Raw genomic sequence first — 27,989 nt, 5'->3', positions numbered from 1 at the left:
GTCATATCCACCGTCAACTGGGAGGCCGGCAGGCGGCAGCGAATGGGCGCGCGGCCCCCGCGGGAAGGAGCGGGGCGGGAGCAGGGGGCGGAGGGAGGAGAGGGGGAAAGGGGGCAGGAGAAAAAAGCTTTTCCAAAAAAGTATTGGCTGTCTCGAGGAATGCGGTCGCCCCCTTGGGAAAGTACATATCTGGGAGCAGCAGGCGGCTCCGCGCTCGCACTTCGGCTCGGCCGCCCCACCGCGCACTCGCCTCTCCGCTCCCGCCGCAGCCCCAGGGCCCCTCGCCGCCGCCACCATGGACGCCATCAAGAAGAAGATGCAGATGCTGAAGCTCGACAAGGAGAACGCCTTGGATCGAGCCGAGCAGGCGGAGGCCGATAAGAAGGCGGCGGAGGACAGGAGCAAGCAGGTCTGCGCCTCCCCGGCCCTGCGCTCCCCCCGCCCTTCACGGCGCCCCCGGGCCCTGAGCGCCTGGCACCCCTTCCCGGCTGCTCACCCCGAGGACAAGGGGAGCCACTCCCCACCCCGCCACTCCTGGGAGGCCGGGGACGCGCAGCTGAGAAGGGGGAGGGGAAGAGCAAGACTCAGGCTTACGCTAACTTTTTGGTCTCGTCCGGGGACGTTTATTTCCCTCCTCGGCTTCCCAGAGCCCGCGCGAGGTCTTCTCAACTCCTAGAGACACTTGACTCTCACGATCGGGGATCAGTGTTGGACCGGAGTGGGGGCGGGGGGGGCGAGCAGGTTAGGGTGAATCGAGTCCAGAAAGTGTTAGAAGTTCTTCTGGACTTTTGACGGGAAAGAATAAAACCTTCAACTGGGGTAGAGCCTTGAGCAGGGGGAAGGGGCAGGGAGGTGGAGGTGGGGGCGGGGGGGGGGGGTCGAGTCATTAAGTTTTTCCTAAGAACAAAGATGGAACAGAATGGAGAGTACGGCCCGAAAGCCAGGGAGACTGGGGCGTTTTTCTGCACCCCCAGTGGTGGACTTGAGCGCGCTGGGACCTTGGCAGGATTCTCGTCCCGCGGGAGGTGGGGGTGCAGGGTGGGCCACAGTGCGGTTCCATATTCAGGAGAGAAGAGCTTACTTAGAGACCCTTGAACCCCGAGTCGGCAGCGCCCCAAGCCGAGGGGCCGCAGCCAACCAGGCGCTCGTGTGTTGTGTGTGTCTAACACCCGGTCCGTGCCGGCCGCCCGCGCCCGCCCGCCGCTGCCCCCCAGCTGGAGGACGACATCGCGGCGAAGGAGAAGCTGCTGCGGGCGTCGGAGGACGAGCGGGACCGGGTGCTGGAGGAGCTGCACAAGGCGGAGGACAGCCTCCTGGCCGCGGATGAGGCCGCCGCCAAGGTACCCGGGGCGCGCGGCGCAGCACGGCGCACGAATGGCTAACTCTGTCTCTCTCTTTCTCTCTCCCTCCCTGTCTTTCCCTCTCTCTCTCTGCTGTCCCTGTCCTTCTGGTTCTGTGCACCCACACCCCTCCCCCGCGGGATCACGCTGCCTGCTGCACCCCACCCCCACCCCTCCCCGTCCCTCACGGCCAACTCCCAGCTGGAAGATGAGCTGGTGTCGCTGCAAAAGAAACTCAAGGGCACCGAAGATGAACTGGACAAATACTCCGAGGCTCTCAAAGATGCCCAGGAGAAGTTGGAGCTGGCGGAGAAAAAGGCCACTGACGTAAGTGCACGCACACAGTATCTCCCTCAACTCCTGCCCAGTGGCCACTCTGAGGTCACCACAATGGCCAAGGGGCAATGGAGGAGGGTCACCTCTTCCTGCTGGACACCCGCACACAGCCCTGACATGGCCCAGAGCACTGGATGCTGCCTCAGACTTCTATTGCACACGTTCATTTATACTTCATCCACTCCTCTCTCTTTTTCTCCTTCTTTCCCCCACTCCTGGGGGTGGAGGTGGGTGGGTGAGAAGCTGGGAGTGGAGTGGCTGAAATTGGATGCTGGAGGTGAACCTTGCCTTCCTGGTGGCAGAAAACCTCTGCGGTGTCATCACCAAGGTTTGTGCAAACAGAATGCCTAGTTTACTTTCTTTCCTTTGCAGCCTCTGGTGGGTGGGAATGCCTGGTTTTCAATGGTGAGTCTAGTCAGGGTACAGAGGGCCTGGTCTCTAAATTGAAGGAATGACATGGTGCTACTTTTACTTAGAAGACTGAGCTTGATGTTGGGGTGCAGAGACACTTGAGGCCTCCTTGCTCACTAGGGAAGCCTTAATCCAGCCCTTAAGATCTGCCTGGGAAGATGATACTTGCTTGGGTCTGCAGTCTGACAGCACTAGATCCTGAAAGTACCCTGGGAGTTATATATAGCTCAGTGCTTTATATGGTATAGTGAGCTAACTGCCCCCTGCCCCTCCTGCTTGCCCCACCCCCACCTGTCAGCCTTCTGACAACCACCACATAGTTTCAGGGGTGATGCACACACTGCAAAAACTCTACCAGCACTTTGTCCATTGCCCTTTGGAATCTTTTTAGCTGAAGAGCTTGTCTCTTCTGCTCCATAAGTCAAGCCAAGCATTAGATTTCCAAAGGAACGACTTCTTTTCACACTGTTGGATTCCATTGTAGAAGCTCATTAAGGCTAGAGGCCCAATTAGGAAAGAATTCCTTGCGAAGTTAGTAACAATTCCAAGAATGTATGAGCACCGGGGAAAGCTGTGCCCAGAAGTTGAACTACCAAGCACAATGGCAGAATTTTTTGTATGAGAGTAAAATGCAAATTGCTGGAGGGTCTTGGGCCTTGAAACCAGTAATGGCTTTTTGTGGCGTGAAAGGCTTAAAATGTAATCTCCAAGCATGCTTTGCAAATGGGAAATCCAGACATAGGACATTTAGAATCGACCAAAAAAAAAAATTCTTTTTTCAATGAACATCAAGATTACTGGAAACGGGGTTCACAGAAGCACTGACTTAGCTAAAACATTAAAGCTACAAACTACCTGGCTTTAGAAAAAGAGCCAAAAAACACATATAACTCTGTGTCTGCTTTGTATAATGTAGATCATATGTCTGCTTCGTGTAAGGCTAAATGGAGGATGTCTGTCTCCCCCAAATTCTCCAGCAGGACGTTTATTTAGCTTTTTCAAAAGAGCCGCTGATAGATCAAGGAGAGATATTCCTTATAAGGAAAAGAATGCAGAGAATTTGAAAATAGCCTAGTAAGACTGAAGGAGAAAAAAGCGACTACAATTCTTAAAGGGAAAAAAAAGATCATAATTATTGTAACTATGTAGTGCTATCATGTCTTTATTGAAAAGTCTTGTTTAAGGGAGCTTTGGAATGAAGTGGGGCAGAAGTGGATGAGGATATTTAAAGCCACCTTGGTGGAGGCGGGGTTAGCAAGGGAGGGAGCTTTTTGAAACTGTGTTTTGGTTTCCTACTGGAAAACTGTCCCTAATATGGTACTTTTTTTTTTTTTTATAGTAGATTGATCATTGAACTTTTAAGATATTGTAGGTTGTTTGGAATGTGTAGGGATGTTGAAGAAGAACATTTGCAAAGAAATGCTATATTTAAAGTGATTTCCTAACAAAAATAATCAAGAGTTAAGGAGGAAGAGACCGATATCACTAAAGAAAGCGGGAGATAGGAGGTCAGCTTCCTGAGGTAGAATCATATTACATTTGGAATTAGGACATTTCACTGTCATTACTCATCAATTTAAAAACATTTTTACATTTTCCTACTACTTAGAACCTTTTTCTACATATTTACCAATACTTTACAAATTTTATTCCAAAAGAAGGGTCTTCCTAGCTTAAAAGATTGTAATTCACAAGGTAGCAAGCATCCTGATGCTTTTCTTTTGAAACTTTTGGTGTTCCACCTAAATGAGGCTGAATGGGATCAAGGGCTCCATTTTTTCTCTGGCCCCCAACCCCTTCGCCAATATTGTGATGTATCTGATATTTGCAGTATGTGAGTCTTTATTCCTTGCAGGTCTTTGCTTCCTAAATCAGTGATTCTCAACCTTATGTAAACAGAATCTCCTAGGGAGGTTTTAAAAGCCCAAATCCAGACTGCACCCCAGGCCAATTAAATCAGAATCTCTGGGAGTGGAACCCACGCATTAGTATTTTTTAAATGTGCACCCAAGGTTGAGAACTGTCCTAAACTCTTGTATAATGACATCAGCATTAAAATGAACTCACCTAAAACTGTCTTTCCCAGGTATTTGAAAAGCAGGACATTAAGTCATTAGTTGGCTGCTTTAGAGCACTTGCAAGTGTCCAGTAGTTTCCTTGGCGCCCCCTTCCTCCACCTTCAACGTTGGAGCCCACTGTCTGGACTCCTCTGGGGGAGGAGTTGTAACCTCCCGCCTGACCAGATGAACTGTGTGGAAACAAAGCGAGAGGCTCCACCTACAGGGCGTGAGGGCACATGCTGAGGTTTGTGAGAGTCTCAGCGGAGACTGTGACAAAGTCCATAGAAAATGAATCAGGAAAGCAAAGGAGGTTCCTTGTTAGGGCTTTGGAGAAGGAGGACGGGGTTGTCAAGTATGTGTTTGTTCTTCATTATTCCCACACTTAAATACATCAGGAATTGACTTGAAGGGCCTCCTGTGAGAAAGGTGAGGAAGAAAGCCATGAGATTTGGAAGGCGTTTAAAAACGCAGCCCAAATGGGAGAATTGGCAGAGGACGGTTCCCAGAGACTGGGTTTTCATCCAGCTGTAGCCAAAGGCTCTCATAGTGTTCTATAGCCTTCATGGCTGTGCCTTTTAAAGGCATCTCAGTCCAGCCCAGAATTGGTCAGATTCCAGAAGATCTCTGAGGCTGATCTAAAACCAGAGAAGCTTGTAAGTTATAAGGGACCCGTGAGATGATTGTTTTTATGGAAAGGGAAGTGAGCCCCAAAGAGGTTCGTGGCCCTGAGAACACAGCCCGTGATGGACCCCCACCTGACTCTTAAGGCAGTGCCTGCATATTTATTCACTAAAGCTATCATTTGAGTTAACTATGTACAATGTATTGTGCTAGGCACTTTATTTCATAATCCTCACCACAGCCCCATGAGGGAAGTACTGGTACTAATTCCACTTTTATAGATGAAGCCCAGAAGAGGCAAGTTACTTGGCCAAAGTCAACAGCCAGGAGAGATTCTAGGAGCCGGATTCTAACCTACCTAGGAACGCTGCATTTAGAAAGGTTTAATCAATATGTTAGGTTTAATCAAGGTTAATGCAATATGTTAGTGGTTTTCACTTCGTGAGTTTAGTGAAAGAGGAAGGTGGTTGTGATTGGGATCTTGTGTGCTGTAGTTCTTTATAACGAGGAAAGGTCCTGGGGACACACTCAGGCCCCAAACTCCTCCACTCAGCTTCTCTCTTGGGCTTGGGAATTCTGAACTCCCGAGTGCGAACTCCCGCCGCCAGTAGGCGGCACCACCGCCCTTAGCAACCAGGTCCGTTACGCGGGGTCACCACGGAGCCAAGGAGGGGCGCTAGGAATCGCAGTAAAATCCCTGGCGCGCTGGCCTCCCTCCCGGCCGGGCCCATCTCTCCAGGTGTCCCAAAGCGAGTCCACCACCTCCGACAGCCCCGGTGCCGCGAGCATGCGCAGTGTCTCACGCGGGTTGCATATTCCCGGGGTCCGCGGCGCGCGCCCCGCCCTCTGTGCCCGCCCCCGGCGCTCGCGCACCCGCCTGCGGTTCGCCTGCGCCGCCCGGGAGACCGCCACTTCCGGGCTGGTCCTGGGCCGCTGGGGGCGCCGCCGTTGCGCGGCGCGGCCTGGGCGGGGCGGCCGGGCGCTCAGGAGTGCGGCTGCGGCAGCGGCGGCCGGAGCGCAGCAGCCGGTCTCTCTCACCGCAGTCCGCCGGCCAGCCCGCCGCCGCTCCGCGCGATGGCCGGGAGCAGCTCGCTGGAGGCGGTGCGGAGGAAAATCCGTAGCCTGCAGGAGCAGGCGGACGCCGCGGAGGAGCGCGCGGGCAGCCTGCAGCGCGAGCTGGACTACGAGAGGAAGCTGAGGGAGACCGTAAGGGACCCACCCATTGCCCACCCACCCCCACCCAGAGGCGCCTCCGCCCCAGTTGGGCCCACAGAGCGGTGCAGGGCCCTCCAGAGCCCACCTACCCCTGCCCCCACGCCTCCAGGGGCGCACCTGGCGCACCTGGGGCAGCTGGCGTCGGACTCTAGGGAGGGGCCCTGCCTGTTCCTTTCAGCCCTTCCTTTCCATCTTCGCTGGTTTAAAGTAAAAGCCCCGAGGGGAAGCAGGAGTGGTGTTGAGAAGGTTCTGGAAGCAGCGCTTTCCCAGAAAGGGCTCTATTTTGGGGTTATTTGCGTTCGGCCCGGGTGTCTCGGGTCCCTCGGGATGTGCACTTTGCGCTGCTGGCATTATTTACTCGAAGGGTGGGGAGGGAAGAGGGAAATCCTTTTGGAAATCCGTTCCTTTGGAAAGGGCGCTGACAGGGAAAGTCTGGGGCACTGCCAGACTTTAGGGCCGGGGGATGCTAAACTCCACCATCCCCGTTGACCATTGGTTTTCTTTGTGGTGGTTGAGACATTGACAGCGCCGGGCTCTGACATACATGTATGTATGACACGCATAGTATGAGACCCGCTTACCTTTCCCTTTGTATTAACCATCTCTCCTCCCTAGTGGTCTTATACAGATATTCCTTTGTTACCGAGTATTGAGAAGAGTTGGCTACATGTCAACGATCATTGGGTGTATTCTCTTGCCGGCTTCCCCCTCCCCCATGTTGAATGTAATACCTGGCTTCCTTCCTTTCTCCTAAGGCAAATGTATCCAACATACAGGAACAGGCTTTCAGAGGTAGCTCAGGCATTTGCTATTTGTTGATTTTTGAGTGTGTGTTTTAAATCAGGATACTCAAACACCTTGGGAATTTTATGACAAGCATAATATGGTGTCCAGCTGTGCTTAATACGGACCCATTCTTCTGAGTTGAGTAAATCCTACCGGTTAGGTGTTTGTAATGGCAATATGGCTGGCTGCAGAAACTTCAATACCTGTTTTGCATAAAATACATAGAAACAAATGGGTCCTCTTAGGAGGAAGGCCTAACTAGAGGAAATTTGGCGGAAAATACAGACAGGAATCAGGAAATTAATAAGAAAGACAGTTTTCTTGAGAACAAGTCAGCAAAGATCCCCTTGATGTGTCTGAATTTGACAGGGCAATAAAATGATTCCAGTTCTCTCTCTGCCTGGCTAACAGCTGTCCTTGAACCATTAGAACTAATAGAACATGATGGATAAGAAAGAGAACTCTGGACCCAGACTGCCAGGATCTGAATTCTGGCTTCTGCTACTTACTCCCTGTGAGATGCTGGGCAGAATAACTTCTCGTTCTTTCAGATCCCTAGCTCTAAAATGTGGATAATAATAATGCCTACCTGTCGAGGTGGCCAAAGGAGTTAGTATGTGTAAGGAAATGACAGCAGTGTTTGACACAACAGAGTAAGTGCTAAATGTCAGCTGGTATTAAAACTGCACAGCACTTGGCTTTGTTCTTTGCTCCTTTGCCTTCAGTTCACCACCTATTCAAAGGGTCTTGAAAATGGCCTACTCTTTTCACTACATGTCAAAGCACTGCATATAAATGCTTTTAACCGATATTTTTTTTTTCTTTTGGGAACTTGATGGAGAGAGGATGTGGGCGGACTGGAGGAAATGTTTGGTTGAGGTGGCATGAGTGGTGGAAGTGAGTAGATAGAACTCCCCTCACCCTCGTCAGAAAGGGAACATGTAGTCCTCTGCAGGAGAGCCTTCTATAGACTCCTGTCCTAGTGTTTGATGTCAGACACAGAAGATTAATTTTATGAAGGGCATATTGTTACTTTTATACATGTCTTCTCTTTTGTACATCATTTTTCTAGCGGTAGTCTTCCTGGGCCTGCTGGCTAAAGATGATGCTTTCATTCTTTTCAAAGCTTTGTGTTTAAAGTGGTTTAAATAGTTTGAATTTTTTGGAAGTAATTTTGAAAACACTCTATCCAGGTTGATTGGACACAGAACTTTTTTTTTTTTTTTTTTTTTTTTTTTTTTGAGAGGGAGGGAGGGAGGGAAAGAGAAAGAAAGAATCTTAAGCAGACTCCACGCCCGGGGCAGAGTCTGGTGACACAACAACTCGATCTCACAACCATGAGATCATGACCTGAGCTGAAATTAAGAGTCGGGTGCCTAATTGACTGAGCCACCCAGGCACCCCAGAACCTTTTAAGATAGCAGTTTGAGGACTGAGTCAGAAGAGACCATTGCAGATTGAGAGTTGTTCCTAACTTCTGCAACTGTAATTTAGAGGGAGTTAATTTAAGGTGGTCTCTTGGTAGTTGTCAGACATAGCTGTGAGTTAAGCTAGCAGTCAGTTTCTCTTAGCTACAAGGATACAGGTTTAGTGACAAAATCATGAGCCGCTGCAAGAAATACTTGACTGGAGAGTTGGCCCTAAATTCTGATTCTGAAAAGTTCAGACGTACTGTAGTTAATTGGCCCTCTTAGGCTAGCACTACCTTGGAAAACTTGGTTATCCCTTATTTCCTACTGGTTTGTTTTTCCAAGGTGTGTGGGCCCTTCAAAATGTTGGAATGAGGATACTTTGCTTGATATAATGATTGACTCTAGGTCTTGTGACACACTAGGGTTTTGTGTGTTTTTTGTTATTATCAAAGGAAAGAGTAGCAAGAAGGAGCCAGTCTTTCCTCCTTTCTGGGTGGTATCCAGCAAACAACGAGACTTAAAGATGTGTCCTGTAGGTTCTCAACTAGTAATTTTATTAAATCGTGGGAAATAACCAATTAACAGAAATCCCCTACCCTCTCCCACTTTCAAGTTGGTAAATAGCTCTGAGACCAGGAAACTCAAAAGAGTGTGCTTTGTGTTCACATTGGCAACCCCAGGCTGGCAATGACTAGAATATACACTCATGATTTCTGTCTTCATATGTAGGCAAGGCGAGGGCACTACAATGCCCTGTTCATGTCCGTTCTCCCTCATTATACAAATATGCCTCATAAATTATAGGCCTTGGCACAGATAGAGGAGGTTGTGTTTATCTATTATCCATGGGAGTGCCCCTTAATGTCATCAGTGGTTTTTTCCCCTTTCCTTACCATATAAGGGCAGAAGTTTAACTTGGCTGTAGTCACTTGGTCTTACACAGCAAGTTGGGTGAAACCTTCGCCGTATAACTACAGTTTGCATGAAATAAAAATGCCTGACCTTTGGTCATCCCATGTTCCCCTCTGGTTCAGGCAGGACTTTGAAAACATATTCCAGAGGATCATTTTTTAGAATATAATGTTACTCTCCTAGTTACTATTTTCTTGACTGTTTTAACTAGAATACTTTTTGAAAGTAAAAACCATTGCTATATATATATATATATATATATATATATATATACACACACACACACATATATGTGTATATATATATATATTTAGTTATATTGGCCAAAACATCTGGATTTCATGAAAATGTAGGCATCATAAAAGTTTGCTGTCAAATCTGATTTGGAGTAATAGTTTGCTGTGTTGAAGTGGCCCTGCTACCCTTGATTCTGTATAGTACCTTGTTGAGGTTGGGAGAGCGGTGTGCCTACCCTTGTTTTCCGTGTAGGTAGCTGGTACCTTTGGGTTGGGTGCAGGGACAGGCCAGGCCCAACTGCAAAGTGCCTGCTGGCTGTTTAACAACAGATCTGCAGGAAGATAATTGGTAGCCTTTACTAATATAGCAGTCTCTTTTCTGAGTAGCTCATTACATGTTGGGACACAATAGCACTTTTGAAGTAAAAGAAACTAGCATCCCAAACTGAAAGACTCCACTAGCAGTTATCAACACATTTTTAGAAGAAGCCAACCCAGCGCACTAAGGGTGATTTCCATGCCTGGAAATGATTTGCGTCTGGAGTCTTGACCCTTCCCACACTCCTTGTTGTTTATATGTGCTTTTTAAATAACAGGTACTCATGTGGCTGGGGACTTGTACTGGCAGAGGTAACCGAAGGTTAAATCTTAAGTAGACTACCCAGGTTCTGTGATGAAGGAACCTTAGAGAATACCTAAATAAACTTCAGAACTTAGAAAACACATACCAGAAATAAAAGGCTAGTGAAGGTAAGAGCTGGAGGCCTTTTGAACAGAGCGTAATCCAAAGCACACACATATATTCAATCATTCATATTCTCTCTCTCTCTCTCTCTCTCTCTCTCTCTCTCTCTCTCTCTCTGTCTCTCTCTCTCTCTCTCTCATATATACACACACAAGTAAAAATAAGAGTAAGAAGTTTCCTTAATTAATTTATGGACTTAAACTTGAGTTGCAGGGACTGAAACAAAATTGCGGCCATCCCAGTGTGGAACGGCCTGAGAAGCCACTGGGAGTCCAGGTTTTTCCCAGGGAAAGCTTACATGCAGATAGACGTACCCCAGACACTGCTCCCAGGTCCCAGCTGTAGCCTACAAGCACCTCTGCCCGTGCTGCTGTGAAAGCTCAGGGGCAGTGGGTGTTGGCTTCCCAGCTTGAGGGCAGATGCTCTGTGTCTACCTGTGAGGTGTCACCCATGAGTGCTACTTGGTGAAGTTTTCAGTGGAATACCATACCTTATCTCTGAAGGGACGGAGAGGGCTTGTTTAGTGGATGCTATGCAGTACAGTAACTGTTCTCCTAGGCCTGTCATCAAAGCCTCTCTGTCACATGGTGAGTTGTGTTGAGAGAGGCTATAGGGGACTTGTCACTCTAACACAGGAAGAGAGAAGTAAGAGGTAAGAACCACCAATTCCAGGGCTGCTGTGAGATCCCTGGAGGCCATGAGAAGTGGCCGAGCCCACACACGAGGACCCAGGCAACTGGGGTTTTAGTCTTGTCTCCCACTGATGTCTGTATGGCCCGAGCAGGGTCAGCACTGTGGGTCAAAGCTCCCTCTCTCCTTTCTTTTGAAAGGAGAGCTGGAAGAGTGGTTCCCACAAGATTTGCCAGCTTCTTTGGATGGTGGGGCCGGGAAGGTGGAGGGATGGAATAGGTTGCGTATTTATGTTGCAGATGTCTGCCCTCCCCTCTGACCTCCTGAATCAGAATTTCTGGAGATAGGGCCTGGAAGTTTGCATTATTAATACGCCTCTTCTAGGATTCTGACAGCCAGTTGTGGGAACTGCTGGATGATGCCTAGAGACTCTTCCAGATAAACAGTTGAGACCCATTTTGTGAACCAGCCACAGGTCTGCTGTGTGCACGGTCCTGGCTCCTAGAATGGACCTCCGTTCCCAGTTGTTGCTTGGGGGCCCTGTATGAGGCCCTATATAGTGCCAAGAAGTCGAAGGTTCTACGACACGCTCCTAGGAAAGAGTTAGTGACATTTACATATCAGGGTCCAGAGCTAAAGGAAGGAGTGGTTAGAGTGAGGGGCAATAAGAAGGAAGCTACAGATTGACGGGGGCCGCTTAGGCAGGGAGATCTTGTGTACAGAGGCAGGAATGAGCATGGGGGCATGGTCTCCTTACTCTCCATGCCCTGGCCACATGACAAGCTGGGGACCTAGACTGCCCTGCCACCCGGAAGGTCCTTTCCTCAGAGCATAAACCCTGTTCTTTCTGTGAGTACAAAGTCCTCAGGGTTGGGGCCCAGGTGAAACACAGAGCAGAACCTTAGAGTGTGGTGGCTACAAGAAAACATTTTGAAAATCATGTTGACATTTCTCTGGCCATAGCACCTGTAACGAAGATACTTGCCTTCATATTCAAAATAATAACGAAAGGTGAGGAATACTTTCAAGTGTATGACCTAGACCTTCTACTAAGGTATTTTTGTTTTTGCTCTTCGTTTTTGTTTTCAGCTTTCAGAGTTGCTTGTTTCCTGACAACCCCCCACTACCATGCCCCATTCATAAAAGGAATAGAATTGTGTTAGAAATGGAAAATACAAAAAAAGTGAACAAAGCTGACCTGACCTTAATGTATAGTTCCTTCCAATTTTTAAGAAATAGGGCTAGAACGACAGTTCCTTTCATGTAAGAAATGCATTGTCCCTATTACCCTCTCTCCTCCTCTAGAAAAAAAACATACTCATTCGCCGGTCAGACTTAGCAGAACCCATTACTAGCTGTGCACTCCTAAGGATTTACTTTGTGGGCCTATATGGATGCAAATTGTCCTCCTCAGAGTCATTTCCCATTTCTCCTATTCCCTGTCTCCGTCAGCCTGTTACTACTACATAGTTAATTTTTGTCGAGATAAAAGTGTATTTGAATTTTTTATAAAGAGTCCTTCACCATGGTTGGAGATGCCCTAATAACTTCTCTTTCCCAGACAAAACTTGGCATTTAAAATTTTACAAATCCAGAGGAGCAAAGAGCTGAACGTTCTTGTATTCATTTCATTCAAGGCCATAATCACAGCCTCTCACTACATGTGCCGTTCAGACTGTGTACATCAGGAGTCCATGAGCTAAGAAAGTTGCTTTTGTTTAAATTACGTCGGTCTTATTTATTTTATTCAGTAGACATTTACTGAGCCCATATTCCTTCTGTGCAGAGAACTATGATTCCTTACATGTAGGAAGCTTCCAACTGAGTAAAGCACACAGAAATATGGATAGAACTGGCATGCCTTAAGTATGTATGGTAATTTTTAGAAAACTCTAAAGTGGTGTCCTGAAAACCTTCTCACCCCATGATAAGCACACATTCACAGTGGCTGCAGATGAGGAAATGGTTCCTGATTAGTAAGTTCTCTCTTTGACTTCCAGGCATAATATTGAAACAAACACCAATGCAAGTTTATGTAACGGATCATCATAGACTTGCAAGTGTTCTGAGGCTCACAGTAAAAAGTGCTTATGATAGCAGCTAATCATTGCATCCCCCGAAAAGTAACATCTTAATTTAGATACAGATACTAAATAAAAATAGTATCTATACCGCTTTCTCCTAAGGAGTTTGAAACTTTTCTTGTAACAACCTTGCAAGAAATGCCAGTAAGCTTATCTCAAGAACACTTGGGAAATTTGTCTTGGCCCTGTTCCAGCATATGACCGAGTTCTCCTAAAGGGGTTACTGAAACGGGAGTGGGGGAGGGGCAGTTGTGTCTATATGGCATATATTTTAGAAAGGCTGAGTTTTTAAATACTTTAGTTCCTTTTAAGACTCCTTTGAGAAAGTAGCCAGGAGGAAGGAGAATGCAGACTCCTGAGTCTGGTTTCCGGCTGGACTGCTCTCTTCCTATGTGGTGGAGCCTGGGTGGGTCTTGTCTCTGCCCAGTGCTTGAGCCCCCGTGAGTGAGGTGGCCGTAATGAAGCGCCCCTTTAGCAGTCAGGGGGACCCACTGTGGAGTTCTGTGGAAGAAAGGAACCAAGTGAGAGAGCACTTGGTAACGGTCCCTCTCTCCACTGAGAATGGTGCGTGTGGACTTAACACACGCGAGTGTGGACGTTCACTATATAAATCAATGTAGCAGTGTCTTCGAGAACTCTGGACTTGACCAGGGTGTGTAATGCACTTAGAGGTAGCTCACCACACGGCCAGGCTTCCTGTCAGAAATCGGTGTTTCTGACTCAGCCACTTCCTGTAGGCAGTGCCCTCACTTTCTCTCCCAGTCTGAAATGCCTTTCGCTGTCTCTGCCTAGGCTGAAGCCGATGTAGCTTCTCTGAACAGACGCATCCAGCTGGTTGAGGAAGAGTTGGATCGTGCCCAGGAGCGACTGGCAACAGCTTTGCAGAAGCTGGAGGAGGCCGAGAAGGCAGCAGATGAGAGTGAGAGGTGAGGGTGCCTCTCCCAGCCCACCTTTCTGCACAGGCCTCTCCTCCGGGTGGAACAGGAGGGCTTCTCTGATCTTTGGGGCTTCACAATTTTACAGTGCCTTGGTGGGATCGTCTCCTCAGTTGATCCCAGGTATAACTTTACTAGGTTTGTTCCTTTAACGTTAGTGGAGCCCCTGTGTACAAAGCACTGTTTGAAATCCCAAGGTTACAAAGAAGAAAGAGCTCCTATTCCTGCCTTCATAGAGCTCATCGTCCAGAGAGGGAGATGGACCTTTAAATGAGAAATTCTAGGGATGACTATTGGTTCTTTCATTCTTGCTGACCGCAGAGCAGTTAGACATTTCCAAAAGGTAAACTTTATTTAAAATACGCCAAGGAGACTGGGCCCAGATAAATGAACCATGGACTATCAGTTGTCAAGTAACCCAGCAAATTGGTGGAAGAGGAAGCACAGATAAAACAGAAATATTATCTGCAAAAGTAAATTGTTTTGGACTTAGTAATGTTGGTAAGATACTGGTGCACATGTAAATATAGTCGGATACTCGTGTATTCAGAACCCACTCCCTGTAACCTGGCTCCACCTGATTATTACTCCAAGATTCAGTTTTGTGGTAGTAAAGGAATACCACGGCCATATAGCCCAGCACAACTCCGTGTATTCTAGAAGTTGTTCAACTGCTCAAGTTAATGTATTCATATTGCATAGAAGCGTTCCAAGAAAGACTGAACTGGAGAGTTCTCCTGCTTGGAAGCATGACCGAGTAATGTGGTGGCTCAGAACACTGGGAGTGTGCATCGGTGCTGTGGCCTGGGCAGGTGAAGGCAATCCGTCATTCTTTCCATTTCTCCTTCTCTGATAGAAGTGAGTTTCTGTCCACTCACTCCGATAGAAGTGAGCACCCTGCCACCATGGGTAAAGAGTGATTTCAGCCTTGAAGATTAAAGAAGCACTTAAGTTGAAGTGTCCAGCTCCTTATTCACTGCTGCTTATTGTTTCTTCCCTAACCAAGAGTTTTGGAATTCCTTAAGATGACTCGTCCTCTTTTACCGTGCACACATGCCAGTGGTTTTGTGGCTGACTCTTCCTAAAATATACTTGCCAGTAGACGTAAAAAGCAATCTGGCAATGTTAGACTTTGTAGGAAAAAAAGGAATTCAGAGATCACTTACCCCACTCCCCTCTTTTTACAAATGAGAAGACGAGGGCTCAGAAGTTGATGTGGCCTGCCCAAAGTCTCACGGCGGATTTATAGACAAGCCAAGAATTTTAGTCTTCTGATACATATTGTAGTACTTCATCATCTGAACTGCCTACTTAGATTTTGGTAAACGAATCCCATTTTATTTTATTTTATTTTATTTTATTTTTATTTTTTTAATGAATCCCATTTTAAAATGACTTATTCCATAAAACTGTAATACATCCCACAACAATTTACGTTTTCGAAAACTTAACACTGTGAGATCCAGAGACAGCACAGACGATGGCATCAATCTCTCTGTCAACACCTCTATTATGTAAGAATTCTCTTAAAGGCAAAACTCACAGTTTTTCATCTAAAGTATTAGGTTGACCCATATGAAGTTGTCATTTTTGTAGGTCTGACATAGTCAAGTGTCCGCGGCTTCACATGGTTCGGTCTAACGTTTACGTTTGTGACTGATGGGGTGAGAACAGCTACCTTCTTTGTAGGAAGAAGTACGCGAAGACAGATTTGTTTTTGTTCTAACTAGGAAGAAATCTCATTATTTACATAGCAAGTAAAGCATGTTGGCTTTTCCTGTTTCCATGCCTCCCAGTTTCAAGCAGGATCCTGACGTGGTACCTTTCATTTAACGTTAGATCCCTGGATAGCTTCACCAGTATCGAAAGTGTGAGGTTTCGTTCACAATAAACAGAGAAGTGTATGTCTTTTTCTTCCTTCGGCTCTGGAAACTCTTGCTTCATGGTTTGGAAAATAAAAGCTGCCCTGTGCTCTATTTTGGTCTGCCAGTTACACCAAGCCTCACAGACCAGTGCAGCGCAGTGTGGGTTCACGGAGGTCTCCTCTAAACCTTGGGTCTTCTGCTTGTCTTCCTTTTCAGAGGCATGAAAGTCATTGAAAGTCGAGCCCAAAAGGATGAGGAGAAAATGGAAATTCAGGAGATCCAACTGAAAGAGGCCAAGCACATTGCTGAAGATGCCGACCGCAAGTATGAAGAGGTCAGATCTTGGGGCCCAAAGCCTCACAGACTCCCCTGCATTGGCCTTGGTGGGGGCCAGGAAGCAGTGCTTACAGCCTTGCGTTCTTCAGTGAAACGATCTGCTTCCTTGGTGGAAATGGGTGGTTTTGAGAAGCAGATTCCCTTTGTCTCCAGAAAACAGTTCTTATTTGATCCTGCTAAGGCATCCCAGTCTTTATCATGAAGCCGGGCTGAGAAAGCACTGAGAAAGACCAAAGCTTCCCCTGTGATATCCCAGCTGTGCAGCCCCCAGAGGAGGCCAAAAGACCTTTGGCCAGGAGAGAGGAGAGTTGGGCCTCACTTGAGGAAAGAACCTCTCGTACTGTCACTATGTAGGCGGCTCTTCCTGGTGTGATTCACCTAACATCCAGTTCAGGCAACATAGGGACACAGTCCATGCACTAAAGTCCGCGTAGATTCAAGAGGCCCTTTTCAATGTGTCCTCTCTTTTCAAGGTGGTAGAATCCTGTTATCAAGATAGGTTCACAGGTGAATCAGCTTCTGGTCATGTCTCCATGAGAACAACTTCCTGTGATAACAGAGCTAACATGACTATTGCCTTAGTTTTATCTTAATGTGTCACGGCTGTCTTGAAATGGCATTGACACTCCTTTTTTCTATTATTGTTATTTACCACCATCGTTATTACTATTATTACTTCCAGGTTACACTATGCCTGCTACTTTTGAAATGCTTCAAAGGATCCCTTTGAAGCTCTCAGGTCCTTTCCTCTGCTAAATACAGAGTTGACTCCATTAGTCATCTTACCAGCTCATCTCAAGTTAGCTTCTCTTGGTATCCTGTTGTCATTTTTAACCTCCTCCACAAAGAGGAGGTTGAGGTACAGAGCTCTAAATTGATAAGAGTTCTCAGGATTATTTTCAGTGGTTTTTGGCAGCCCCCACCTTCACAGCATCGGATGCATCTCGTCTCACCATTCTGCTATTTTCAAGATGGTGAATTTCCTCTCTCTCCCTTCCTCCACACTTGGGCTGGCTGCCCTGTAATTAAATGGACTTCACCTGAGTCAGACTTAAAATCAGACTGCCTCCCCCAGACGAGCGACTCTGAGTCTTTGTGAGCAGAAGCCTGTGGTCTGCTCTCCCCTGGCCCTCCGGGTAGCGAGTTGCTTCTCTCCCATCCACGGGAAAGAGGGTCATCTCATTTGTCGATAAGAACTTGTAGGGGCCGGTGGGGCCAGTACCCACCTCCGTGTCCTGCCCCCGTACTCAAAGCTTGCTGGCCCCATGGTATGTGTGTGTGTGTGTTGTGTTTGTCCTGCTACAGGTGGCCCGTAAGCTGGTCATCATTGAGAGTGACCTGGAACGTGCGGAGGAGCGGGCTGAGCTCTCAGAAAGGTAAGCGGGCCTGGTGCCGGTCTGCTGTGTGTGGGGTGCTACAGAGCAGTGACTAAACAGCATGACCTTCTGGCAGCTGCACATTGACCTGTTTCAGCTCCAGGCTCCTCCTGTGCTCATCTACATGGATGAGCTGCGAGCACGGAACACGGAGGACTTGTGTGGGGTGTCTGTATGAATGCGTGTATCACTGCATGCCTTACCTGCACACTGATTTTGAGAATGGCCTTGTGCATTTCCTGTGTCCACTAACAGCCAAGTTCGACAGCTGGAAGAACAATTAAGAATAATGGATCAGACCTTGAAAGCATTAATGGCTGCAGAGGATAAGGTACTGATGGCTCATGTGTGGTTTTAGGTTTAACTGCAACCCAGACGCCTTTCAGCTTCCAGTGTCTACTGGTTCGTTCGGTATAACGACACCCTCTGCTGTCTTCTGTCTTGCTTTAAGTGCTTTCTTTGGGTCCTTTAAACTCCTTTGTTTTTCCTTCAAAATGCTCTTTGGTGCAGCCAAAAAGAAGCCAAATTATCATACTCCAAAATTACTGGATTTTTGTCACCCTGCCTTTCTGCTGGTGCAAGTTTAAGGAGGCAGTGTCCTCGGCACAATTGAGTTTCTTAATACCTGATGATTTGGCTACTTTAAGGCAGCCCTTTGTTCTCTGGGACTCGGTTTTCATTTTTTCCCATCCCTCTCCTTTTTCTCTCCTCCTTCCTTGGGCTTGTCTCCCACCCTTTCTGCCTCTGATCGAAAACATTAGCAAATGTGCCGAGCTTGAAGAAGAATTGAAAACTGTGACGAACAACTTGAAGTCACTGGAGGCTCAGGCTGAGAAGGTAGGCCAGGAGCATGGTGTGGGGGAGAAGCATCTTTTAAGAGCTGCTCGAAAGACCCATCCTTTTTCTCTTCTGAGGCCCTGCTGACGAAAGCATATTGTTTAGCAAATGGCATGATTTTGAGGTGATTTCCTGATGGTTATTGGATAACAGATTCTCACTTTTAATAGAGAACATCTTTTATGTTGAGTATGTGACTCGTCTATAACAATTCAATTTAAACCAAGTGCCACATGGCTAAGTTATCTTGTTCTTATCCCATGTAAAACAATAGGCAAGAAAACAGAGAATGTATTGTAGTGTGCCATTTGATACCAGAGGCTCCGTTACCTCCTAAGGGATCCTCAACATCTGTTGGCTGGGCTGGCGCTTTCTTTGTATTAGAAGACCTGAGTATAGAGTGAGCTGCAGCCTGACATCTGGAACGCTCTTTCTAATTACAGTACTCGCAGAAGGAAGACAAATACGAGGAAGAGATCAAGGTCCTTTCTGACAAGCTGAAGGAGGTAATACTATGAGTGTTTTAGATGAAGCCAACTGGATTTTAAATGAGTCCATTTGTATAAAGCTGGTCAGGGCCTCTTCATTTCAAAAGTATGGTGATCCAAGTCAGGAATATTCAAAGGTGGTGTTGGAGTTAGTGCGCTGTGCTAGTGACTGACTGAAGTGTTCAGACCCGTTTTATGGGTGCTGTGCTTGATTTTGATTCTCTAGTTTTCCCTGTATTTGTAGCTCCCAGAAATGTAAAACCTCCCGATTTTGACTAAAATAAATGGAATCATTACAGGCTGAGACTCGGGCTGAGTTTGCGGAGAGGTCAGTAACTAAATTGGAGAAAAGCATTGATGACTTAGAAGGTAAGATCTTAAGTTTTGTTTTTAATTTAGTCCTTATGGTTGAAAACTGACCTGGCGGAACACTTCGCCAATCCAAGTGCATCCTCCTGAATATACTTCTTTGCTCTTGCACATTCTTCCTGCCTGTCCTTTGGGGTTTCCATTCTGTGGCTCTTAAACTCTTGGACCTGAGTCCTCTGCTCTCCAGATGACTGTTAGCCACCAGATGAGGCATGTCTCTTTGTAAGGGCAGATGCCATCCAGCTTTCCTTCACACTGTGCAGAAGTGGGGCAGGTTTATTTGTTGTTGTTAGGTGAGAATGACTTAGTGTATTCTCTGCTTATTGATACCTCCTAATTGTCAGAGTGGCATGGATTCGTTTTTAGACACAACTCGTCTTTCAAGTGTGAATTCAATGTAACAGTTGGGTTCTTGTGGTTTTAAGTCCTTAATATCTTGGTAAATGCTCTATATTCTGAAAGGGGGGGTGGGGGTAATAGGACATTGTTTTTTGAGATTATGTTCAAGCCTTTCTCTCCTAAGATATTTAGGTTTTTGTTTTAGTAACACCTGCCTTTGTCTCAAGGAAATCCTAAATGTTGAACTCTGAGGCTCGTGAAGGGTCAGCTATGAAAAGGAAAGAAAGGAGAATGCATAGAATATATAAGAAAGGCAGAAGGGGCTGGCGAAGGCATCCAAGCTAGTGGAGAAGAGAGAATGACAGGTGGTTGTAAACCAGTCTGCCAAAGTGCAGCAAAGTGTGAAACCTTCATCACTACAAAAACTAAATTGCAGACTTGGCAAGAGCCCCACCGTAAACGTGTGGCTGTCCTCGCTTTTCAAACCTCGTGGGCCAGTAACAGGGTAGCTTAGTGAGAAGACCAAAGGAGTAGCTCACAGGACACTAAGAAACCGACATCCCAGTGGTCTGGTTTGGTCAGGAAGTCAGTGGCTTGAAGGCGGAGCCAGATAAGGATTACAGAGTCACAAATTGTTCTTCCAAAACACTGCCCTTGGGAATTTTTTCCACTGTTGAGAGTTGCAGATGGCTGACTACTCCAGTGGAATTAAAATATAGCTATAGAAAGGAAAGCTATTCTATTACCTACCCAGGAGACGGCCTTCTGTGGTTGTATTCAGGGTGTAACATGATTTACTGAGAAACCAATCCTGTTTGTTATGATTTTTCGTATTGAGTCTTTCTTGTTTTATTTTCTAATGGGTTTTGTTCTTTTTGTTTTTGTTTCAATTCATTTAAAAACAAAACGCACGCCTCCTGCATTGGCCACCTGCTGCGGCATCACTTCCTTCATGCATTGCCCTTTTCTTGCTGCTGTGTGGGGATGGTGTCCATGCCACCCTCGCTCACCCTCCATCTCTTGATCACTCTCCATGCCCTTGCACCTCTGCCTTCCACTTCCTGGTCATAGACGAGCTGTACGCTCAGAAACTGAAGTACAAAGCCATCAGCGAGGAGCTGGACCACGCTCTCAACGATATGACTTCCATGTAAATGTTGATCCACCCTGCCTGCTCACATCCGTGCCCTCACGCTAATATGATAAACTCACCGCTGCTGCCTTCTGTACCTCCAGAATCTCCATCTTCACACCTTTCTGTTTGCTCTCTCTGCATAATCTAGGATAGTTATTGTCTGCTCACATTCTACTAATAGAAGAGCCGAGTAGATTAAGTCAGTCTATACACATCATTTTCCCTTCAGAATGTGTTTATTTCATGATCTCTGAGCTAGATTGTCCCCACCAAGCAGTGAACTGAAATACGAATGGCTTGAGCACTACCCTTTTAGGAAATTAAACTAGGCTCAAGTAAAACTAGAAGGCTACACAGTGGTGCAGGAGCTTCCCCGGAAATATCAAAGATCGGTTTCCCGAGATTCGATTAAATACAATAGGATCATTTTTGGTAAAAGAAATGTACACTTAAGGAACCCTCAAGTGTCTGGTTACTGAGGATCTGAGAGGAGATTGATCCAGTACAGCCTAGGGAATGGTTGAGAGATGATCTCTTCCTCACCTGTAAGAATTCTGGAGAGAAATCGTTCATCTGCTGAATAACCGAGGCTTTAATTTTCTGTGTTTAAATAAAAGGCATTGAAATATTCACAGTGAACACCACAGCTGGTGTCAAAGAATTGGGATACAAGACACCGATTACACAGTATGAGTTAAGCAGTTAATGGCTCACCTTTAACTGTGTGAGGCAGTGAGAGAGTAGATACCTTGTTCACACGCGAACTTCGATCATTCACAACTAATCCACGTATTGCTAACCCAACCTAAGTGTTACACTTCTTCTGCCTCTCTAAATTCTAACTTGGAGTGTTCCACAGAGCGTTCTCTTCATTCTAATAATATAGCGCTGAATTCCACGTAAGCTGGAAATTTCAGACCCACCCGTGTACGAACACGGTAGCGTAAAGAGTGTGGCATGTGCCTGCTGCCTTACAGGCTATAGAATTTCCACATCACCATTAGAGACGTGACTGTCACCATGGAAAGTAGAGAGAATTCCATCCTCTCTTCCTTCGTTTGTAAATGCGGGGGTGAATCAGAACATCTGTCTCTAGGTCTTTTCTGGTGCTAAATGTGGTGATTCTATAGGGAAAATTTGTGGCATCAAGAATGCTCAAATATTCTGAAAGGTGAGTTAGCTTAAAACCTGTTTTTGATTTCTACTCATGGGCCTTCTTGACGATGGACCATCACCCAGAGGGGCCTGTGCTGGCCTTGGGTCTAGACACGGGTGGGCGAGGAGGGACGTCCTCCTGCAGGTGCGGCTGGCAGTGGGTTTTGCATGTCTGCTTCCTGCCTGGGTTTCAAGTGCTGCTCTCATCTGTTAGTTTGCTTTTCCTTTTTTCCATTGTGCCACTTTTTTTCTTTTTCTCCCACCTTTTCTCCTCATGCAGATAAGTTTCTTTGCTTCACTTCTCCTGAGACCCCTTCATCAAGCTGGCTGTCCCACCTCTCTGAGCTCTGCGGTTTGTCTGTTCTCCATCCGACCTGGCTCATTCTTTTAGCATCCTGCCTGAGAGCCAGGCACACTGCTTTCCATTGTACAGAAGCTCCTCATTTCAGTGTAAAATAAACACTGTGTAAGCTATTTCTGTTTGCTATTCTTTTTACTTCTTATTTATTGACATTTCAGTTTCAACAAAACTAAACAATAAATAAAACTACAAATCTGCCTCACACATAGGAGGCTTAGTTTTGGCTGCTACCCTTTTTTTTTTTCATTCTGAACATGAATGTTAAAAGTTGGTAAAGCACTAGTTCCTCACTGGACTTTTAAAAAATGCTCAAGCGTGGGTCCCTCTCAGAGTTTTGGTTTCCAAAGATTAAAGAGTGGGGTGTTTTGTTTTGTTGAGATTGTGATGGTGCTGGTGTATAGTCCTCACTGAGAACCCACACAGGGCACATTGCTTGTTGGAGTGGCAGGTGTGCCTTGAGCAGTGCCTTCCTCTGCCAGAGGTGTAGTTAGATGTGTCACTGCTGAGTTGGCCCTGTTCGTGGGGCTGCAGCTAACTAACACAAGGCTCTGACGAAGGCTCCACAGCCGTCCCACACTGCTGGGACTTCACATACTGGAACTTGGAGCCAATGTTATTGAGATTATTGTTGATCCTCCTTTACAGCACAAAGAACAGTTAAAGTTTTAAAAAGTATATTCATTACTTAACCACCTTCATTTAGATCATGAGATGACATCTTAAGTTTTCTACATATGGTTACATTTAAGTCAAGATTCATTTTTGTGCCCGTAAGGACCTCTTGTATTCTTTAGGAGTAGTGCATACATAATCTTTGTGATGATAGCAGTTTTTTTTTTTCATTTGTAGTTGTTATTAAAGTATAACCATTAGGGTTGGTTCTTTTTTTGCCAGTGTAATTAGTGGAAATTGTTCAGAATACAGTTTTTTTTTTTTTTAAGTTTATTTATTTTGAGAGAGTGTGAGTGGGGAATGGGGAGAGACAGAGAGAGAGAGAGGATATCCCTATCCCAAGCAGGCTCCATGCTGTTAGCACAGAGCCCAGCTCAGGGCTGGGACTCACGAACGGTGAGATCATGACCTGCGCTGAAATCAAGAGACGCTTAACTGACTGAGCCACCCAGGTGCCCCAGAATACAGTTATATTTTTATTTAGGCTTCACTATTTTTACTTTAAAAACAATGGTTAAGTGATTAAAGTTTTTTTTTTAACGTTTATTTCTTATTGACAGACAGACAAAGAGCGTGAGCAGGGGAGGCGTAGAGAGAGGGGGAGAGACAGAATCTGAAGCAGGCTCCAGGCCCTGAGCTGTCAGCACAAAGCCAACACGTGGCTCAAACTCAAAAACAGAGATCATGACCTTAGCTGAAGTCGGTGGCCCAACCAACTGAGCCACCCAGGCGCGCCAATGGTTAAATGATTTTAAAAGAAATTGCAAAATTAGAACTTTAAAATGATGTGGATTTTTGTTTCTTAATTCCCAACATTTCTGCAGCTCAGCAGTCTGGCTCTATTTCTCCTGTGTTTTAAACGTGAGTGATCTTGATCTGTTTTTGTTAGCCTGAGGGTGTTGACATATACCACTATACTCAAATGTAGACAAACTGAAAATATTGTCAATTGCTCCACAAAGACATCAGAGTAGAGAAAAAATACTCTTTAAGAGGGCCATAAATTAAAGCATTTTAATACTGGTGTAGTAGACTTTGTAAAATTTGGAATCTGGAAGTCAGTGTCTCTCCCTTGAGAGTGTAAAAAAGCCTTCTATAATTTCGTGGATTTTTCCCCCTAAAGCTCCTTGGGTCTGCTTTTGACTGTGATTCCTGTCATATATTTTTTTAACTTCCTAGTAATAGAAGGGGGCCCTTCTCTGAGTGCCCCTACTCCCTGCTATAGACAAAATGACAGGTCTCCAAGTTCTGCTGAGCAGATGTGTAGTTAATTCTGGAAGCACATCTGTTTTGGCGGGGGGGGGGGGGGGGGGAACTTTGCAGAGAATTTCATACTTTGTGTAAGCACATTCTACAAGGAGAAACGGGAAAATGCTGCATTGGGAAGGCAAATCTGGAGTAGCCCCAGGAGGTAGGGGTGCACGAAAGGATAAATAGCACCTTGATTATGTCAAGAAATTGTCGGCGTCCAGGTTTCTAGTTCAGAGAGTCAGGCCATAGCTGCAGCTGCTTCAAGAACCTGGTTGGACCAAACAGAAAGCATTCCTGAGTCTGGGCACTAGAGGCTCCAGACATCTGGGAGGTAGGACAGGAGCAGAAAATACTTGCGAATGTAAAACCACTTCCGGTTCCTGCCCCCAGTCTACCCAGGCATGGCAGCTCCATGACAGCTGAAGTGGAGCAGGCCCAGAGGGGGATGTGGAGGGACAGCCGTCATTTAAGCTGAATTTACATTGACCTCCTGGATTCTCTAGGGTTTCTCCAAAGTTCTTTTATTCCAGCTTGGCCAAACCTGCCTGCCCGTGGCGATCGCCCCCCTGCATTAGCGGTAATATTGCCAGTGGGGTTTAAATTTGCAACCCCCAAGCATGTGTCCTTTGCAGGACACTGTGGAAGGCAGCGGAGAGGTGGTGAAGAGCTGAGCCCAAAATGTTCTTTGCCCTCGATGAGCTGGCCATTTTGCTGGAAGGTAGAGGAGTGAAAAGAGCCCAAACTCCTAGATGGTGTATGTTTGGAGCTACCTGGAGGAGGTGACATTTGACCGGGGTTTTGAATATCCAGAAAATGAGGATGAGCAAAGAGGACAAAGTAGCAGACACTCTAAGCTAGAAAGCATAGTGCAACCTAGCACCTCCCCATCTTCTGTCACTTCTCAGAGAAAGCTGACCTAAGAACTGATTAATTTCCCAACACCCCTGGGGTCCAGAGGCTGGATGGGTTCATTCTCCCTGGGGTTAGGATTGTCAGCTTTTCGAGATCGGTCGGTAGAATTTCTGGGTCCAGGTTGTCACTGTCATTCGAACCAGTCGTATCTCCTCCAACTTTTCATGGTAAATGCCAGGTTCTTGTCATTTTGGGGGCATCCCCTGGGCCATCAGATACAGACTGACAACCTGTAGTTGGCCTCCCTAGCGCATGAGCAGATTAGACGCCAGTGTGTAAAACTGATGCTGTGCCGGTGGCCTGGTGGATGTTTGAGGTCTTGTCCGTGCTGTACGCCTCCATCTCGCGCCACACACGAACGCCATTCTCTTCAAGAAGTCGGCAAATGAATTTTACGTCACTTGTGCGTGGAGACACGGGTTTGTTGTTGTGCTGTTTGAGTAGTGTAGCACCCTGTGTCAAAACGACGAGAGGTCAGAGTGCACCCTGTATGGTGGTGATTGGGGGACCGACAGGGAGCTTAGTTCTGCATTTTAAGAGCTGAGTGCACAGGCAGCCGGGGGGGGGGGGGGGGGGGGGGGGGGGGAGGGGGGGGCGGTGGGCGGCCCTCCTGGTTCTGCCTGAAAGGAGAGCCAGTCCCTGGAGCGCAAGTGAAAGGGGTTCCGGAAAGAGGTGGGCAAAATGGGCGGGGTCAAGTTTCACTGTAAGGTCTCCACCATGACCCCCTGCCTTGGCTCCTCAGGCTGTTGCCAGGAACTGCATTCGGCTCCGTTCACCTAGGGGTTTTAGTAAGGTGCAAGAGGAACATTCCCCCTCTCTCTTTCTTGCCCCTGTCACTCCCTTTCCCTCCCTGGCCACCAAGAGAGAAATCCTGGCTCGTCCTGAGTCTATCAGGCCTTTCCCACCCATCCTTCCTGAGCACGAGACAGACGACCACTGGGTAAGGGTGAGCTGCTCGGCAGGTGACCTGAGGGATCTCTGTTAACTCTTTCACCACGTCTGGCTAACCTGTCTTCCTTCTGCCTCTTCTCTTCTGCTAACCTGCTTGCTGACCTGTACAGATCAACTCTACCAGCAACTTGAGCAAAACCGCCGCCTAACTAACCAACTAAAGCTGGCCCTGAATGAGGATTAAACTTAAGTGGGAAAGAACTTGGGCTGAATTCTAGGAATGGAGCCCATGGGCAGGAAGTCCAGGACTGCCATGCCTTCAGCTAATAGGGCCGACAGCACTTGCTCTCTGCAGAATCGTACATGGAGGGAGTTAGCAGAAAGGCTGGCTTCATCTGCGTCTTTCTTCCTCTTATAATCTGGAATAATTAAGTTCTCTTTAGACCCCAAACTGCTTTTATGGTAAAGTTATGTGTATGTATATGGATCAAATATTTATAACAATCAATTCAGCAATCGCAGTTCTTCTTGTTTGAACTGATACAGAATGGGGACCAAAAATTGTTTTCTGTTTCCCACAGAGAATGAGTTCTGCCTAAGTTAGAAAGCCAAAGCCAAGGAGTGTGTAACTATATACGTATACATATTATATATGATGCAATATATAATATATATATATTGCTATTACATATTCATATTCCTAACTTCTTAATATCTGGTATAGCGTTTGATTAAATGTACCTATGCTTGGGCAAAATAGCTTTTGAAAACAGGAGCTCATGTCAGAAGTCCCTGATTGTCTAAAAGGTATGCTTTTATTCCGTCTAATGGTGTTGTTGGAATCTGGTGAGAATGTCATGCTAATAATAAATATAAGAATAGTAAGAGAATGTCCTACTGAAGTGTGCATGAAACTTGGATATTTTTTTTTAATGAGCAACAGAAATAAATCATTTTAAAAGTTGTCAGCATATCTACTTATATCATCTCTGTCTTCTGTGTTAAACACAGCTCCCAGATCTTTAACTGCCTGTAACTCAGAAATGTCTGCCATAAGTAGCTTGAGTGCTGCAAGCACCGTCGCTGTCCCTGTGGCATACGGCCGGGGGACCTTCACCAAGCCCCACCTGTGCTCTGTTCAGAGTGGCCTGTTGGTGGAGGTTCCCCTGACTGCTCTGTGAGAACCTGCTGTGCCTCTAGTCCCTTTCGGTCAGAGATGTCTTCTCCCTTTGTAGGTCCTTGTCTGGAAATGAGCAGTATCTTACAAGCATGCCTTGTCCTAATCATCTCATCTTTGTTTGTGACTGATGTTTGCCTGCCTAAATGTACAAACCGCCTCTGTGTCCAAAGTGCAACTATTCATGACTTAATTTTCTAATCCCATCACAGAGAAAGTGGCTCATGCCAAAGAAGAAAACCTTAGTATGCACCAGATGCTGGATCAGACTTTACTGGAGTTAAACAACATGTGAACCCTCCTTAGCTGCGACCACACTCTTTCATGTCGTTTTGTTGTTGTTTTGTTTTGTTTTGTTTTTTGTTTTGTTTTGTTTTGTTTTGAAACACCACGCTTACCATGAAACCCCTTAAACGCATTTTTATTTACTTTTACACTGTCACAGAAACATCCACAAGATACCAGCTAGGTCAGGGGTTGGGGAAAACACACACACATACACACAGACAAGGCGAGCCCATGGCAGGGCCGTAATGACTTAAATGTGCCATTTCCCGGGTTGACGTTGCCACACTTAGTAGAGAGTTTTGCAACACAGTATACTCAGCCAGTCTAGGAATCCTCACTAAAGCAGAAAGATTTCCACTCAAAGTGCCAACGATGTATCAACAGGAAGGTTAATGTTGAAAACGCAATCAGGTGTGGATTGGTGCTACTTTAAACAAAAGGTCCCACTGTGGTCTTTCGTTCAATATTGTACAATTTAGAATCCTGTCCGACACTAATTTATTTTGTCTTGAGTTTTATTATGAGATGAGACTGCGGATCCGGTATGCCTGAATTCACTAACGCCAAGGGTTTGTAAGGCACGCTGCTCTTTTAAGACTTCTAGGGCCTTCTCATTGGCACACCTGCGGCTCATTACAACTTGTAGGATAGCATTCGATGTGGACTTCCACTCTCCATTTCTCCATGTTCAAGTGAAAGATTTAGGCACTACGTACAATTGGTAAAGAAAAATCATTTTCTTAAGAGTTATAACTATATGTAAACATTGTATAATGGTATGGAATAAAATGCACATTGTAGGACATTTTCTAAA

The 27,989-nt window shown here is 46.3% G+C and overlaps 1 protein-coding gene across 21 annotated transcripts; it reads left to right on the top strand.

The window, feature by feature from the left end:
* Positions 1–156: 156 nt before the first annotated feature.
* Positions 157–27,989, top strand: TPM1 (tropomyosin 1). Of its 21 annotated transcripts, none has more exons than XM_045059202.1 (10): positions 162–409; positions 1,215–1,340; positions 1,542–1,667; positions 13,581–13,714; positions 15,805–15,922; positions 17,230–17,300; positions 18,062–18,137; positions 18,581–18,643; positions 18,925–18,994; positions 27,100–27,989. In XM_045059202.1, the coding sequence occupies exons 1-10, from the start codon at positions 296–298 to the stop codon at positions 27,180–27,182; spliced, it is 981 nt and encodes a 326-aa protein (XP_044915137.1). In that variant the 5' UTR covers positions 162–295; the 3' UTR covers positions 27,183–27,989. The 21 variants fall into 21 exon arrangements, with proteins under 21 accessions (XP_023111035.1, XP_044915132.1, XP_023111032.1 ...); XM_023255258.2 differs by lacking the exons at positions 1,215–1,340; positions 27,100–27,989 and adding exons at positions 20,405–20,483; positions 21,904–22,095 and having other exon boundaries at positions 202–409; XM_023255267.2 differs by lacking the exons at positions 1,542–1,667; positions 18,062–18,137 and adding an exon at positions 17,556–17,631 and having other exon boundaries at positions 157–409.

The sequence above is a fragment of the Felis catus genome, chromosome B3 (genome assembly GCF_018350175.1).
Source record: "Felis catus isolate Fca126 chromosome B3, F.catus_Fca126_mat1.0, whole genome shotgun sequence".
NCBI lineage: Eukaryota > Metazoa > Chordata > Mammalia > Carnivora > Felidae > Felis > Felis catus.
Note: the sequence above shows the minus strand (reverse complement) of the source record. Positions and strands in the feature narration are given on the sequence as shown.

Excerpts from the sequence above, each read along its gene's own strand:
- TPM1 (XM_045059202.1), top strand. The coding sequence starts at position 296 with ATGGACGCCATCAAGAAGAAGATGCAGATGCTGAAGCTCGACAAGGAG. Across the intron at positions 13,715-15,804 it reads GCAGCAGATGAGAGTGAGAG|AGGCATGAAAGTCATTGAAA; the intron begins GTGAGGGTGCCT and ends CTTCCTTTTCAG. Across the intron at positions 17,301-18,061 it reads CGGGCTGAGCTCTCAGAAAG|CAAATGTGCCGAGCTTGAAG; the intron begins GTAAGCGGGCCT and ends CGAAAACATTAG.